Source organism: Lepidothrix coronata, unplaced genomic scaffold (genome assembly GCF_001604755.1).
Source record: "Lepidothrix coronata isolate B3197 unplaced genomic scaffold, Lepidothrix_coronata-1.0 Scaffold27, whole genome shotgun sequence".
Taxonomy (NCBI): Eukaryota; Metazoa; Chordata; class Aves; order Passeriformes; family Pipridae; genus Lepidothrix; species Lepidothrix coronata.
In genome coordinates, this window is record NW_016690207.1 from 5,899,686 (window position 1) to 5,917,348 (window position 17,663).

Genomic DNA, 17,663 nt, shown 5'->3' on the forward strand with positions numbered 1-17,663 from the left:
TGAGGGGACAGAGGGGCAGAATCCCCCCCTTCCCTGCTGCCCACGCTGTGGGATCAGCCCAGGGCACATGGACAGGGCATGTCCAGCCTCTCACCCACCAGCACTCCCAAGTCCTTCTCCCAGAGCTGCTCTCCATCCCTTCATCCCAGCCTGGATCGATCCCAGGGGTTGCCCTGACCCAGGTGCAGTACCTTGGACTTGGTCTTATTAAAATTCCTACAAATCACCCCAAAAGACACCCCACAGTTTTCAACACCCACAGCCCAGTGAAACCACACAAAAATCGCCTTCCTGGACTTGATTCCCCTCCCAACCCAAACCATTCTATGACTCTCTACGTGAAGAATGTGATGTGCTGACTATTTTGGGGAAGGTGTGAGGCTGGTGTGGCTGCCAGGGGGGTTATAAACCCCCAGGATTGGTGCTGAGCTCCAGGCCAGCAGCACTTTGCAGGTACAGGGTGGGTGAGATCACGGCTTCCTCGGAGCTGCAGACGGTGGTTGCTGCAAAAGCAAAGCAAAGCAGCCATCTCTGCCTTCACATGTGACAATTGCCATGCGATTTCTGTCTCATTAAGCTCTGAAATGTAAAACAAATGGGATTTATGTGGCTGCTGCTCGGCACTCGCTCGTGCGGTGTCAAGTCTTGCCTTTAAAGGCTCTTCAGTCTCGTCACTGCCTCGTCGCTCCTGTTCAGCTCCTGAGCCAACACAACACCTGGTGGTTCCCTATTTCAGGCTGGAATTTAGGGAGCAGACAGACGTGGGGCAGCTCCAGCGAGCAAACCCTCCTGTTTTCCCCCCCTCCCCGAGCTGTGGCACCAACTCAGGTGGGTCTCTCTGGGCCTCAGCTCCCTCACCTGCCACTGTCAGACCCACACAGCTCACCCAGCTCCCAGCCCACCAATCCAGCACGTTGATATGCAGCACTGTGCACGGAATAACGAGCTCTGAAAAGCAGCTATTGGTAAGGCTGGCAGGAGAAAAGCTGCAGGCAACACTGGGGAGGAATTTTGGAGAGCATGGACCGTCAGTGAAGTGCCATCCCCCAACAAACCAGGAAAAAACTAAAGGCTGGTTACAGAGCATTTGATTCCTGCAATCATTGCCTAAGGTACAGGGAACACTCCCAGCCCAGCAAAGTGTAAACTCATTATTTGGGGTAAAATTAATTAGTGCCACTGGTACACAGGTTGACCAATGCTCAGGACACGAAGATTTACGCCCACACATCTCCAGAGCCACAGTTCTGACCCTTGTCTTCTAATTCCAAAGACCAGCTGCCCACTGATGGTCCATGGACTGGCAGCACCAACAAGGCTGCTCCTAAATCCAGAGCACCCATGGCAGCACAACCGGCCACCTGGAGCTGAGTCATAGAAACATGGAATTGTTAAGGTTGGAAAGACCTTTAAGATCAAGTCCAACCATCAAGTCAAGGGGATTCACTTAAACCACATGATTTGGGATTACCCATCCCTGGAAGTGTCCAAGGCCAGACTGGACGGGGCTTGGAGCAACCTGGGCTAGTGGAAGGTGTCCCTGCCCATGGCAGGGGGTGGCACTGGGTGCACTTTAAGGTCCCTTCCAACCCAAACCATTCCATGATTCTGGGATTACTTAGAAAAGTGCCAGAGAGCACCAGCCTCTGCTTCAGGCAGCCCAGCAGCACTGCTGAATTTGGCCAAGAGCTGCTCGGTTTTGGGTACCCAGCTGGTCACCTTGAAAGGTGTGACATTCACCCAAAGCATCAGGCAAAGCCCTGGTGTTCACAGGGGCTCCAAACACCACAAATTAGGCGCCCAGAGGCAGAACATTCCCCGCTGGATCCTCCGCCCGAGGATGCTCAAGGAGCCAGAAGCAGGACAAGGACTCCACTCCGGCTCAGCACGGCCCACCCCACTGCCCCGAGGCCACCTTCTCAGCCCACTCAGTACTGTCACCTCAGGCACAAAACACCTTGCAAGCAGCAGAGCGAGGAACCGCGACGGCGGCGGCACAAAGCGGGTGGTGGAGAGCCCGGAAAACTGGGGACAAACAGAGCGGCGAGGAGCAGCTTTCCCTGGGAAGCACAAAGCTGGACATTGTTCGGCAAAGCCCCGCTCTGCAGGCTGAGGCGGGAGCCTCGTACAAAAGCAGGAGCTCCCACTGATGCCATTGTCGGGCTCGGAGAGCGGAGATTTCTCCGGAAGAAAAGCGGCCCCGCGACAATTATTTATCGCCACACAAACATCTTCCTCCTCGGCCTTTGTTGGTGCGACACAGACCACGTGTGTCTCCAAGCGGGGAGAGAAAAGCTACCGACGGGATCAAGGAAGGCTGAGATTAATCTGCTTTAACACAGATAAAAAAAAACAACTCGAGCAATCGGTTTTAAAATTCATATTAAAGTTGTAAGTCACCTTTGACTATATTAAAATCTAAACTGGAGCATCCAATAAGCCCCAAATAAGCCCCACTGGCAGTCAGAAGAGCTCCCTTATCAAGCTCTAACATCCCCTGTAAAATAATAACTGGAAGCCAGACTGCTCGGAGAGGAACTCGCTCTCCTGGGGCAGCACGATGTGACCCAATTCCTGCTGCCATTTCAGAAGGCCTGCCTTGGCCCGTGTTCAGAGTGGCAGTGGCTGCAGCAGGAGTCATCTGGGGAGGCAGAGCTGGCACGAAAGGCTCAGCACTGAGCCCTAAGCCGGGTCTATCTGCTGGACCCAGAGCACAGCAAAGGGTTGTGGTGCTGCCGGTCAGTGAAGCACCCGGGCTGTGGGGTCTTGTTTTCCTCCCCATACTGGCGTAGAGTTTGGGGAACTGGTTTTCTCCCAGCCCTTGGCTTCTCCTCCTCAATATTTCCAAGATCTATTGCTGACTAAGAGAGGCTGGAAGGCTCCCGTTGAGGGAGCACAGGAGCACCAAGGGAAGCTGGATTTGGCAGCGGCGCAGGATTGATGGGCAGCACTGATGCAACAGCCCAAGGTCACCTGCTGAAAGACACCAGAAATAACGGCCCTGTCACGAAGAGAAGGGTCATGGTCTGCTGAGGAACACGGGGAGCCGTGGCCAGCAGGGCCCAGCCCCCCCGAGCAGCACTGCAAAGTCAAGGAGAGGACAGGACACGCTCCCGTTGTTGGCTCACAGACCATCGCACCCATCAGCGAGGGGCTCGTGCTGGGTATAACCAGCCCTGACACAGCAGTGTTTGCACCTCACTCACTGGCAAGGCCAGGCCCAGGTAACACCAGTACAACCTTAAAGAGGCAACTCTGGTTAGTTAAGATGGCTTGGAACTCTTGGTCTCCACACTGCTGCTCCACAGGGGTTGAGAAGGACTGAGCCAAGGGCTGCTGGAGCAGAGACCACCCCTTTCAACTGCTTGTGCACAGCAGGTAAGTGGGTCTGGGGATAAAAATGAGGGTCCTCGTGCTGCTGGAGAGCTCTGTCCCCACCAGAGCTGCAGGAGCTGCTTTCCAGCACTGCTGCCTGCTTGAGAGGGCTCCAAATAAACAAATAAAGCCAGTGCCTCATTAGCATGCAAATCTATTCAAGCCCCCATTTCAATCTGAATTCTGTGCATACGATCAGAGTGCAAAATGCAAATTATACAAACGCACCCATAGGAAGAAAGAGGCAGGAACTCTGCACAAAGGGATTAGGGCCAGGCTACTTCTCTCAGAAGATTGCAGGGCCTGGGGGGCTCCTGGCAGGGAGGGTCCTGGAATGGCCACCAGTGCCACTGCCCTGAGCTGTGCTCCAAAGTGCTTTGGAGAACACCGTGACTCTGGCTCTGGAGTGACAACTTGTTTGGAACAGGGAGGGAAGAACAAGGAGGCAGGAGGGGAGGGTGGACAAACAGAGACCAAGAGGCAAGGAGAGGTGCTGAAGTCTCAGCAGTCACAGCCCCATGGCACGGGAGATGCTGCTCCCATGGGACCCAGAGCCCGGGCAGGGCAGGGGGGGCTGTGTGTGCCCGCTGCTCCCTCCTACGTGTGAGAAATCCTCAACCCACCATTATCGTATTACATTTTCATTTTAAAGTAAATATCTGTTTTCAATTAGTACTCACTGTGAGGGGGCATGCATCACTGAGAACACTTATTTCTCTTCCTTTCATTATTAGATTAGAACTCGCTCAGGTTTAACTCCATTTACCGGCGGCACACACCGAGCTGCTCTGCAGACACTAATCCACTTCCCACCTCCACCCCCTGAAAGGTCCCAGCCTCAGCTCCAAATCAAGCTGTGACATGAGCCTGCTGCAGCTCTGCCCAACCTCCCAGAGCCCACCCATCTATTCCCTGCAGGTCCTTCCTCCAGGCTGTTAAATTCCCACTGTTTTTCCCTCGTGGCACAAAATCTGACCCCCTCGTCACAATGTCTGTGTAGGAACCCACCTGGACTTCCCCAGGGTTACATAAAGGGAATGAAACCTGGAGCAGAGAGTTGCCCCAAAACCTTACAAATAAAACCAAAAGCATGGAGGATCAACCACAGATGGTGTTCCACCTGCTCATTCCTTCATGGGTAAGAACATCACCATTCTTCCCAAGTCTCCCAGCCTCCTCATCTCCCTCCCAGTCAGGAAAGCCCTTCCTCCCAGTGAGATCACCCCAAGCACACCCTGGCCCTGCCTGCTCAGCCCTCTGCCCAGCACTCAGAGCATAATGGTACCGTTATCCTTTGCTCATTATGCCTGGTTTTTATTACCAGGCCTCATTAAGTTAAGAAGCCTCTGTAATTTAACTGCATCCCTCGGTCTCCGCACGGGGGCTCCAGCTGGGCCTGTCGTCAATCACTTTATTAAAAACACAGGACAAAAATTGCCATTACACCCGTTACTGCCCATCAATCTCTTCAATTGCCTCTTAGGTCCTTTCTTTACCTGCTCAATGCACCAGTGCCAGATGGATATCAGTGGCACCCTTAAAGTCTTCCCATAGTTTTCAGCAATTATGAGCTGATTTTAAGGTGCTTTCAGAGAGGAGCAAGTGAGGCAGTTGCTGGCACTCCATGTCCTCACGGTGCACAGGAAACAGGTAATAAAAACATGCAACCAGACCAAGAGAAATAAACTGTGTTAGACAATAAAACGTAATTTTATCAAACCTAACACAAGGTGCTTTACAGACACACAGATCAGCTTAACACTGGTTTAGAATTAAATATACTGTGACAAATTGGCACGTTGTGAGAGCCACCACAGCGAGGCCAAAGGCAAGAAGAGACCTGCAACCCATTTCCAAACCCCAAAGAACCAGCAGTCGACAGTCCAGTGGTTTCTACAGCAGCTTCCCAGCATCCCTTCATCCCCCACAGTGACCTCACCATCCCTGGGGCACAGAAAACCCTTCCTGAGCTCCAGGTTCACATTTCAGATATCAAAACACAGTATTTTTGGCAGGTCCACTTCAAAGCCTTCAATCCATAATTCTTGGATGCTTCCTGCTTTTCAACAAGTTTCAAAAGTTCAACTTTTCTTCCTGATTTTGAACCAGATGCTCCCTTTGGGATGACAACTGGGATCTGCTCAAGTCAGCAGCAACTTGCACGGGTTAAGAGCACTACACAGACCTCTGCCTGTGCTTGGGAGAAAGCCAAACCATGGGGAGAAACCTGCCTGCTGCAGGGAAAACTCAGCCTGCTGGGGGAAAGGTTTGCTACAACCCTGAAGACGTGGGCAAGGGACACGTGGCAATTGCACAGGTCCTTTTTTGTGAGGTATTTATTGCACTCTTATCCCCTCTCCTCCCCACCATCCCCTGCTCATCCCCAGGGAAAACCAGCCTTCCCTGGTTAGCACTTCCCCTCCTGGTTTTGCTTCATCACAGGAAGGGTGGGAAAAGGCAGTTCTGGGAGCTCACAGGTAGCTCAGGAACTGCTCAGGTGTCACAGACACCACCTGGAGCAGTCAGCACTGCTGGGTGAGAGGTGCCCGCTCTTTAAAAGCCAAGGCATCCTTAGGAGGAGGTGGGCATGGAGGGGGGCAGCCCAGGCCTCTCCAGCCAGCCCACATGATGCAAGAGAGCTCTGAAGATTTCCAAGGGCGTCGTGTTCCCCAGTTTATCACAAGTGTCCATCTTAAACCAATATTATCATTTTAAGCGTGACAGGAGCAAGAGGGATGTTCAGAAAGCACTGCTGCTGCAGGAGATAGACACTCACAGGGGACACAGAGGAAAAGAGACCCCTCAGACTCACAACCCTGACACACACCCAGCCCAGGGCCCGTCTGACAGCAGGGACAGTCACACTGCTCTGGCCTTGACAGCAAAAGGCACTTCTGCTCTGCCAGAGGTTCCTCCTGCTGCCCTTTCCAAGCACATCTCCACCTGAGTGGTGCCAAATCCCAACACTGCCATGCCAGGGAAGGGGAATGGACATTTCCAAGGGGTAGCAGGTGACAGAGCAAGCCATCAGCTCTCAAAGAGCTTCCTACAGTCACTGTCAGCCCAAACACAGCCCAGGGGAGGGGGAAGAGCAGCCAGGAGGGATGATGCCCACCCCAACCACGGGCACAAAGCCTGCACCGCCAAGTAGAAGAGCTCAGAAGATCTTCCACCTGGCCAAAGCAAGAGCAGATCACCACAGCCAGGATGTGGTGCTGCACTGGGACAACTTCAGGCATGCAGAGACCAAGCTGGACCACAGAGGTTGTCTAAGCTGCACCTCAGAGCTGGGTTTAGGCACATAAAGCCTACAGGGCTGAAGATGTTTCCCCTGGTCTCCGGTGGGGAGCTCCTGAGCAGGGAATACCAGCAGGGTTGTCTCCCAGGTACAGAAAGACGACACCTGTCTTAATGTTCCCTGGCAATTCCCATTATTATAAGGGCAAATAAAGGAAATCACAAGGAATCTCTCATCAGCCAGTGAGTCAAGCTCCAGCTTAGACAGAAGGAGTTAATTTACAGCCACTCAAAGCTTTGATATCTTAAACCTCTTCGGTGTCTGGACAAGATGAGGAATAAGCACAGACAGCATCAGACTCTGTGATGGGGAGGACAAAACACTGCAAACAGCTGTGCCTAATTTTAGCATCTGTTGGTTCTGTTTCTTCAGCACTTGTGGCTGGGGGGGAGGTGGGGGCTGGCCCTGTCACTCCCAGCTTAATAAAGCCAGAAGGGAAAGAGAGGAGTGTTAAATCACACTCCGGGGATTTGCCCGTGGGATAGAGTGGGAAACAACCTGACAAGGCACCACTGACCAGGAATGGCAGCCATTCCCTGCTGCGGGTTATCCCACACCCTGCAAGGATGCACAGGGGGCTCCCCAGCTCCGGGAGCTCCTTAGGTGTGTTTGTCAATGAGGGGGCACAAAGCAGACACTGCCCCACATCCCCCTCCCACACCCTCGCCCTCCCTGCTCACGGAGCCCATGGCATTCACACCACCGTGTGCTGAATCTTCCTGGAGATGTGTCCAAGCAGCCCATGGGTGCCCACTGCTCCTCAGGAGAAGGGTGGCAGCTCCAGGGGGTTCCCAACTCTTCCCCCTAGGCCAGCACTCGAGCCACCTCTCCGCAGCACAGCAGAGGGAACGGCCTCGGTGCTGAATCCCAAAGCCGGGGCTGGGTCCCCCAGGCTCCCCGCAGCGCCGGAGCCCAGCAGGTCACCTTGGCCCTCTCCCCAGGAGCGCGACACCGGCAGGTGGGAGCAGAGCTCGGCTCCATGCGAGCGCTGCTGCTGCCACCGCCAGGCTGAACGGGAAAAGTGAGGAGGAAACCTGCGCTGGCTCTGCCAGGTGACCCGCCTTGGATCCCAAACGCTCGGGGATTCCTCCCCCCGCGCGCCCCCGGCGCTCTGCTCCCCGAGGCTGAGTTATTGGGACACCTCACATGCCCTCGAGCTGCTCCTCCCGCGCAGCCCAGCGAGCTGGACTCCTTGGGAAAGCTCTGCCTGCTCCCCGGGGCTGCCGGGATGTGACTGGGATGCTCTGCTCAAGTCACCTGGAACAGCAACGGCCAGGCTTTAAAACCCACACTCTGCAGGGCCCCGAGCCCCCGCAGAGCCGAGGCAGCCACAGACACCAGAGGAGCTGATAAGGCTCATCTGCCTGCTAACGATTCTGTCTCCTGTCATTCTTGTGCAGCTGGGGACGAGTGGCTGCAGTCAGCGACTTGCCAGCTGGGGGGAAAGCAGCAGTTTTGCATCGTCGGGAATGGAAACACATCCAGCTCCCCAGATTTTCTCTCCTTGCTGGCAGAACTTGTCATGGGCTGACCGACACAGCATCAAGTGACACCTCGGGGTGACAGGTGAAGATGCAAAGCGAAGGGTGGTCAAGAGAAGGGTTTTCCTGCAGACACAGCTTGAGAGAAGGATTCCAGCTCCACTGCCTCAGCAACACCTCGGTGTGCTGCTGGGTTTAAATCCCTCTGTGGGAGCCAGAAGGCTTCTCTGTTGGGCAGAGAGAAGCTCTCCCCCACACAGCTGAAGGCAGAGCAGCCAGAGGTGACCATCTCCCTTCATCACCTTCAGGGCCATGAGCTCTGCCAGCACGGATCAGCATCACTCCCTGAGGGTGGGAGGCATCTCTGGGAAGCCTTGAGCTGCAGGTGAGCTCGGGGCTCACAGGCAGCCCTGGAAGCACAACCTGCTCCTCCCCACAGGGCAGGGACAGCTGAGCCTCACTCTTGGCCTCACCACCTGCAGCCAAGCACCTCCCAGTTTGCACTGGAAAAGGCAGGGGCAGAACCATCAGAGCATGGGTGGCCTGGGAAGATCTGCAGGAAGGTGCTGCTCATCCTGAGCCAGCAACTTCACCAGCTCAAGCCAACATTGGCTGAGTCAAGTCTTCATCTTTGGGTTGCAGCCAGTGCCAGAGAAAGAGCAGCCCTGTTATTCCAGAGGGAAGCTCCATGTATCCCTTTGCACCTCACACCATAGAATCAGAATGCTTTGGGTTGGAAGGGGCCTTAAAAATCACCCTGCTGCCAGGGGCAGGGTTGTTGCTCACTAGGTCAGGTTGCTCAGGGCCCCATCCAACCTGGCCTTGGACACTTGCAGGGATCCAGGGGCAGCCACAGCTCCTCTGGGCAGCCTGTGCCAGGGCCTCCCCACCCTCACAGCCAGGAATTTCCTCCCAGCCTCAGCTACCCCACGTACCTTACAGGTGCTTCTGCACCCTTGTCTCAACATCCCCTCCATCCAAAGCAGCTCCTTCCATCCCACTTTTTTCCACAGAGACTCACAAAATCCCTGCTGTTGTTCCTGCAGCACTGGCCATTATGCAAGTTAGGCTGTCTTAACTTGCTGCTGAGCATACAAGTGGGGCTGACATTTATTTAATCCTCACAGTAATGTTGACTGTGTACTTACTGAAACACCTCATGCTTATGGAAGACATTTGTTTCCAAGCAGCTTATGCTAAATTGCAGTGATATAAAGGAAACACTTATCCAATATTGACATTCCCTGACTGGCAGCATACTGCTGGAATACTCATTTATGCTGGGGGTGGGAGGGGGATGGGACAACGGCGACCTGAGGAGGATTCAGGCCCTCCATGTCTGATCTTTTAACAAGTCAGGCAATTTTAAGTTTTAAAGAGTGAATATCTGCCCAAAATGCAAGGTAGGACGCCAAACCCAGTGGCTTCTCCCACTCACTCCCTGCTAATATTGGCCCCACAGCACAAAGCTTTGATCCTTCATCCGTGAGGAAGCTGGAGAAAGTTCATCCCTTGCACCATCGGGGCGTATTTCATCTGGAGTCAGCGAGGTTCCTCCTGCCTGCAGCACGTCCTGCTGGGCAGGGAGCTCCTGAGAAAAACCACATCACTGAACATTCCCTGTGTTTCTATTGCCCTCCCACGAAATTGGGGTTGCTCACCCCGAATGCTCCTGAAATGTTCAGCTTTGAGGTGCTGCAGCATCTGAGCAGAGCCCAGCCCAGCCTGGCAGGGTGTTCCCCACGAGCCTTGGCCACATCCCAGATTGGAAGTGACAGCAACAGACCCAGGAACATAAATCCACCAGCTCTTAAGAGGTGAATCAGCCACCACATGACCACATACATGGGAGACCTGCTGCAGCAATTCCACCCAACACAAAGTAATTGGGAACAAAAGAAAGCATCTATTATCCGAGCTGAAACTCTGCATCAATGGTTAATGAGCAGCAGTTATGGCAAAGCCCTCAAAACCCAATTACATCCTGCTCCACCCTGAAACGCAGCAGACCCAAGGCTCGCTGTAGCTTTTGTTTCCAGTGGGGGCGTTGAATGAACACATTAAGACAAGATCTTATCCCCAAGTTAGCATCTGAATTTAACAATGCGAGTGTTCCACCTCCTACTCCTCCAGCATGTGACACCGAGCGAGGCAGGACGCCCAGAGCCCATCGCTCACAGCCCACTAAAAGCACATTTAGATTTTAAGCTGTTTAATGCAACTCGGTAAAAGGAAGAGCCATGTAACAGCCAAGTGACCTCCAGCTCCTTCTGCTCCACTTTGGAGGCTGCTGCTGCCACCAGGGAAAGGCAAACACTCGAGCGTGGGTCTTGCCAGCCAGGCAATGAATAAACAGGCTGGGCGATACTCAAAGGGCACATTGAACCAGGACATCTGTTAGGCCACCGTTTCCAAGGCCAAACCCCAGCGTTTGCTCTGTCCTACCACAAGGCACAATTCAGAAATGGGTGTTTTCCTCTTCCCCCTTCTGGCAGTCTGGCCTGCAGACGTGCCCTGAGGTGCAGTGAAATAGAGGAAGGGGAAAAGGAAACCCAGGAGTGTGGAGAAGCATCAGGACCCTTCTACTCAAAGACTAGCACAGGGTTTCAATTTCATTTCTTCCCAGCCAAGAAATCCCACACATTTACTGGTACCTTTGATTCCCACAGCCCTGCAAGGGCTGGGACAGGAGCCAGCCCTGAAGGCAGGGCTGAGACCCCTGAAACACTCACAGCTCCAGCAAACGCCTTAAATCTCAGCAAGGAAGAGACTGATTTACAACCAATTTGTTTCACTGCCTATTGATTTATAAAATAAGCTTGTACACGGTCACTGTGGCTCTGTTGCTCTCTTTGGCCAGAAGTAGCTCTCAATGCAGTCAAAGGAAAGACTTGTATTGCTCCTGAACAAAAGATAAATTAGGGCCTTCAGCAATTGTTGGTATAAACTTGCTGGTCTTTAAAATAAATAAATAAATAAATAAATAAATAAGAGCTGTTTAATCCTGCTGGAAGGATCCTGGAAGTGATGCAAAGCCAATTCTCCAGCAGCATTTCCATAAAGCCCCTCCACCCAGCATGCTGAGGAGCTGAGAGCGCTGCACAAACTTGCAAAGCTGATCATTAAATCAGAGGTTTGAAGCAGCCACACTCTCCATCACACACTGCTCACAGGAAAACAGTTCATTCAAAGCCCTTGATCCTCAGCCAGCTCACAACCTGAGGGGCACACTGGCCTCTCCCCCCTTTTTTTACAGCTGCAAAAGAAAGAAGAGCACGGAGCTGTTTTATCCTAACATTTGCAGTCCAGCTACAGAGAGGCTGGGAGCTGGTGGCACGTGGTGCTGGGAACCTGGCAGGGATTTCTGGGCACGTTTCTACTCCAGTTGGTGTCCCCTAAAACCACAGGAAAGCACAAAGCAATCGACATCTGCCCGAGATGTGCTGTGCATAAACTGCCCGGGCACCTCTGCACGACCTTGGACGGGGGAGGCTGCTGGGGATGCAGGAGGAACAGCTGCCCTGCCCTCCTCCCTCTGGCAAAGGGCACCTGGACAGGCCCCCAGCTCCTCCCTCTTGTTCTTTTCTAAGAACTGAAACCTTGCAAGGAACGTGGTTTGGGCAAAGTCACTGTGGCTCTTGCTGCAGGAGGTACAGATGGGAGATGGGGAAGCAAGAGGAACCTAAATTGTGTTAAAACAGGCCTTGGAGGAGGCAGTCCTGCTCTGTTCCTCTGGGACAGCACACACTGCACAACACCAGCTCTAACTTGAGGCTCATTTGAGTTTCCCTCCCGTGCAGCCCAGCTGTGAACACACTGCCCCTGCCAAACCTGCACCAGCCCACAAAGCACCTCCCCAAACCATTGCTGTCTCCATCCAACCATTTTCAGTTCACAGAATCATAGAATATCATGATTTGCAACGTCCTGGGCTCCAGGAGCTCTTCCTTGGTTAATTTTTAAAGCCCATTGGTGCTTTCACTCCTTGTGCTTCCCGAACAGCTCCCCAGCACTGACGCTCTCCTGGGTTTAGGAACCAGCCCAACACCCTTCCCTTGCAAAGCTGTTCTTCTCTCTACATGGCAGGAGGAATTCACTTGGAAGAGGGATCACAGCCACAGATTTCCAGGCTTCTCATTAACAGGCTGGTGGTTGTCAGACACAGAGATCACCAAGTGCCCCTTGCAGCCACCAGCCCTTGTGCTCACACCCCCCAGCACCCCATAATCTCACATTTTTGCTCCCTGTCACCCATTAACATCCCCCAGGATGTGAAAGTCCTCTTCTCCTGGTCATAACCAGTGCTGGTGGGTGGAACTGGGCTGGTTTCCCTCATGGGAATAATATCACCCTTCTCCACCTGGGGGCTGAGGACAAGCCAGTGGGAAGTTGAGCCACTGCTGCTAATAACGGCCCCTCTGACAGAAGATTGCAGAGCATTTGCTTCCAGGGAGGAACCAAGTGAACTGTGAAGGAGAAAAACATACCCTGCAACACCCAGAGAACTCGGTATTCATCACCCTGAGGGAAAGCAAACATGCCTTTGGAAAGAGAGCCCCAGACAGGCAGAAATCTTCCCATCCAAGGTAAATTTCAGATCCTGCCAAATCCACCTCGGTTGGGACAGCACAGGCCAGCCAGAGGAGGAGGTGGCTGTAGGTGCACCTTCAGTGGTGCTGCTCCCCACAGCCCCCCCTCCCACAGCTGGGACACCTTCCCCAGTGGCTCCCAGCCTCCCCCAGTCTGGCTGGCACTGGAGCAGAGGAGAGGAGGGTGAGTTTTTCAGCAGGCAGAAGCAAAGGCAGCCGCTTTCATGGCAGCATCAACTGCTTCCCACCGAGGGGCACCCACACCTTGTCTCCGCAGGAGGCAAATTGTGCTGTGATTTCCTCCCCCCTTCCCCCAGCGCTTGGTCCGGCAGCTCCCGGGAGGGGGAAGAGGGAGCAGCACCAGGGAAAAGCAGCCCTGAAACACTGACCTCGTGACTGCCACAAAGAGAAAGCTCTTGCAGGCTCTTGCAGACCATTTGCGAGGCAGAGAGACAAGAGATGCTCAAGGAAAGGCAATTTGTTCTCTCGGGAAGGGGCTGTGGGAGGAATCCTCCTCCAGGCTGAGCCTGTGTGTGCCCAGGTGCAGCTCAGCCCCAAACAGGAGCAACAAGCAGCTTCCTCCTCCTGCAAGCTCCACTGGGAGCCCAAGTTCCAAGCTGTGTGGTTTGCAGGAACAGCAGGACACCAGGATGCCCAGGAAGTACAAACCCAAGGGCACAGGTGTACACATCCAGTGATGGAAAATGCCCTTTTGTTGAGGCTTTGGTTAAGGAGGGATTTTTTAAAAAAGTGTCCAGCCCGCAGATCCCAAGCTGGGTTTTCAGCAGAGGTGATCCTCTCATCTCTGCTGCCTTTGGCTCGGGGGAGTTTAATTATGGCAAATCCCTTCAAGTTACTTTGGCAAGAAAACACAGCCCTGCCTGCTCCCTGCCCACAAACAGGAGCCACTGAATCTCCTGTGGGGCAGAGTCAAGTGACTTTAGTCGTTCCTCGAAGTGAGTTTTAGCCCACCAGCTGACTCCAGGGCAAGGCATGACTGCCCTCTGCGTGCACACACAGCATCCCCTCCCCACAGCCTTGGGGACACCTTTGCACATGGACACCAATGCCACCACCTCTGGCCGCCCCACCACCACCACAGCGGCTGCTCCAGGGGAGGCAAACACAACACATGCTGGAAAATCGGCTTCAGTGCCTACATCCAGGCCCTTCCTCCCCCAGAGCACCGTGTGGCTGAAGGAATCCTTTGCATTAAATCCTGTTAGGGATCCTCTGCACGGTTTCACCCCAACGGGAAAAGCCCCGACGCTGCCGGCAGCCCCTTTCTTGTGCACCGAGAGCAGCAACTCCATAGAAATGCACTTGGCTCGTTCTATGGGAGAAAAGAGCCGAGCAAACGCTCTGCAAGGCGCTGTCTGTGCCTCGGAACCCGGCATGAATAAGCAAGGTACCAGCTGCACACTCCTGAGCGTGCAGGCAGCAGACACAGCAGCCCAGGAGCCACCGCGGCTCCCGGAGCCCAGCGCTGCTAAAAAGTGAATTGGCCCTTCTTAAAATAATGGCTGCGAGAGGGGAGGGAAACCAAACAAATCCCTGCTGCATCCCAGACACAAACTTCTCCGCTAGGAAAATGCCATTTGACCCGGTGTGCGGGAGCAGGAGGGAGGTGAAGGCCGGGATCAGCTCCCAGACGCGGCTCTCCCCGGCCCCGCCGCTGCTCTGCTCTACCAGGGACAGCTCGAGTTTGTTCAGCCAGAAACCTCTCGGAGGACACAGAGGGTTTCTTTTGTGCAGCAGCGAAGGCGAATGCAAACACAGCTTTCTCCCTGAAGGAATATTAGCACAAGCAGAGAGCGAAGGGAAGAGAGAAGGGGAAGGGAGGACGGCGTGGGAGCCCAGCATCACATCCGAGCCTGGGAAAAGAAGAGGGAAGGACAAGCAGAAGCGCAGCCACCTCCAAACACGGCGTCCCTGCTCGGGGAATAGGGCGAAACACAGCGTATGGTGGGGGATGTTCAGCAATAATGTCTGGCTGAGCAAAAAACCAGCTACCCGTGGAGAAGCACTACTCTCTCCAAAAGTTTTATCCTTCATTTAATCAACAGATGGACTGGCTGCGTGGGTTTGGGGTTTTTTTATCCCTTTTTTCTTTTTTTTTTTTTTTTTTTTTTTTTAAAGCATCCCCAAGCCGTACCCTCACAAAAGCCGGCGTGGGGACCACGGCGCCGTGACACAGATGGTGTTTGACACCGGCGCTGGGAGGGGATGAGCAGCAGAGGGGCGAAGCCGGGGTCTGGCTGCAGCTCGGCGTCCTCCACAGGTGACAGCCAGCCCAGGGACCCGGAACGCGGCAGCGCGTCAAACCCGGCTTCCCCGAGCACACCCCCTCCCCAAAGCCACCTTTATGCGTTATTTTTGGGGGGGAATCAAGCAGGTAGTAAAGTTGCAGGGCGAATCCCTGCGCATTCCCACGCTCCTGCCTCCCTCCCGTGCGCCGGGGAGGTGGGACCCGGCCGTGCCACCCCCGCGGGGTGCCCACCTCCCCCGGGCTGGCTGCATTGGCAGCAACTCTTCTTCCTCTCACCTCCCCAGGAGCAAATCGCTCCCCACCCCGGCTGCACAACCGCAGGCTCCCGTGCCCGGGCTGGAGCCGCTGCCGCCGGTCCGAGCGGCTCCTCCGCCGCCACCGACACGGAGCATCCGTCGCCCCCCGCACCGGGGGAAGCACCGGGGGGCGAGGGGGCGTCTGGGGGGGCTGTTGCTCAGCACAGCCGTGTTTACACGCCAACACCACCTCATTACCGGAGCCGAAGCAGCAGCGCGCATTTGCATGCTAAAGATTTTGCCTTTTTTTTTTTTTTTTGAGAAAAAAAGGTAAAGCCGCCTCGCCCGGAGATGCACGAAAAACTCTGCAATCCTCCCCGTCTGCCCCCTCCCTCCTCCCCTCGCCAAAACCACGCGCGGCCCCCGCACCCCACCGCGACCCCCCGACCCGGGGGGACCCCCGGGCTCCTGTCGGAAACTCCGGCGCGGCGCCGGCTCCTACCGTGGCTGAGCAGGAAGCAGGCGAGGAGGAGGAGGAGGAGGTCTGCCTGGAAAGCGCTCATTCCTCAGGGTGGGCTCGGCGCCGGGGGTCGGGGGGCTCCGCTGCCGCTGCCGGCGGGGGCTTCAGGCCGCCGCCCGCCGGCTCCGCTCGCCCGGCTCCGGCTCCATCGCCGCCCCCCAGCTCCTCCCTCCCTCCCCCGGCAGCGCTGCCTTCACTGGCGGAGCCTCGGCGGCGCAGCCCGGCTTTTGGAGAGCGGGGGGGGAAAGGGGAGGGAGGGAAAGTGCCGGGGAAGGGGGAGTAACTTGCGCGCAGCCGGGGGACGGCGATGGCTCAGCCCGCGGGGTGGGGGAGGATTTGTACAGACCCCCCCCTCCCCAACCCCCCCAAAGGTTGGTGCGCGGCCAGAGAGGGTGGAGGGGGTTAAGGTGGGATGGGGGGGGTCGGAGCTGCTCCTGCCTCGGTTGCAGGGAAGGAAGGGATGCTTCCCCCTTCCCCCCTCCTGGTGCTGCCCCCACCCCGAGGGGGCACATAAAGCAGGAGCTCAAACACTTGCGTGGCTTTAACGCCCCCCCCCCATCTCTAAATTTGGAGAGGGTGCTGCCCATCAACCACGGCACCCCTGGACCTCTCCCCACCTGCCTCCGGGGCACCCCGTGCTTTCCCGGGGTGGGGCAGCCAGAGCCTTACCCTGAAATACCCTGAACATCCCCAAAATCCCGGGAAAAGGTGGGGGGAGTAAAAAATAATGTGCCTGCCCCGGGATAAGTTGCACCTTCGCACAAATCCAGAGGGAGCTGGAGATGGGGGGCTCTAGAAGACACCCTCGTTTTCCCCAGGAGGGGGGCAGTGGCTCCTCACACATCCATAAAATCCCACATTGGAGCTGGGAGTGAAAAAAAACACACAGAAACCCTAAAAACCCCCAAAATAAAGGTTTGGTGGGGGGACCCTCTGCAAATGCTTCCCACTGCCATTTGGCAGGGCTGAGGCCTCCCTTGAGAGGGCAGGGGGCAAAAGGGCCTTTTCTCCCCTTTAATCACCATTTTTATCCTTTGTGGGTGTTTTCTTTCTTTCTTTAATTTCCTTTTTACCCAGTGAGAGTTTGGGGGCAGAGCAGAAGTGTCCAAAAATCAAAATAAAGCAATGAAATCATTGCTTACCACCACACTTCTCGTGGCCACGGAGGCCAGAGCCTCCCTCATCACCGAGTCTAAGGGACATGTGGGGATGGCTGAGCTCAATTATTAAACCAAAATTAGAAAGTAATTACAGCTGTGGACTCTAATTACTGAAAGGTGAACTTAAAACAAAAGGCTGCACAGCTTTTCCTGCTGCTTTGGGGGCTCCTGTTTGCCTCGGTGGGGCCACAGCTACACGTGGCTACCAAACTACGGCTACCAGCCCTGGTTCAGCTAAAAAAAAAAGGATAACTTTCCAAAAGACACTTGTGCTAACAAGCTAAAGTGATGCCAGGTGGGTTAAACCTGGCTTAGGAGCAGCGATGAGCTGAGTTTTATTGATTGAAACCCAAGCACCGCACGCAGGCTCTGCTCTCAGCGGAGGAGTGGAGTCACCCTGGAAATAAAGAGCTTTTATTATTATTTTTAGCTGGCATCCCTAAGGAAATAAAGCTGATTTGATTTTTGTCCAGGGGATGCAGGTTTGCTCATCCCTGCCTGCTTGTGTACCTGCAAGAAAAAGGTGCCAAAGTGGGGCTGAATCCTGGGAACTGCCCCATCCCTCGTTTTCCCTCGCCGAGGGCCGGTGGCACTGCCGGGGTGTATTTTCCAGCAGCACATCCTTCCACCCCAACCCTCGGCGGGGTTTTGGCAGCGGCTCCGACCCCGGTGTTGTTTCCCTGCCTGCCCTGCCAGGCACGTTACAGGTGGTGTATTTTTCCCGGCAGCGGCGCT

At 54.9% G+C, this 17,663-nt stretch overlaps 1 protein-coding gene across 1 annotated transcript in view; it reads right to left on the reverse strand.

Annotated features, from left to right (window-relative positions):
- Positions 1–15,871, reverse strand: part of KIRREL3 (kin of IRRE like 3 (Drosophila)) — a 358,478-nt gene extending 342,607 nt beyond the window's left edge. The window contains exon 1 of the mRNA XM_017809453.1: positions 15,751–15,871. Within this exon, the coding sequence (XP_017664942.1) occupies positions 15,751–15,811 (61 nt within the window). The 5' untranslated portion in view covers positions 15,812–15,871. The remainder of the gene's footprint in view (positions 1–15,750) is intronic.
- Between the last annotated feature and the right edge of the window lie 1,792 nt (positions 15,872–17,663).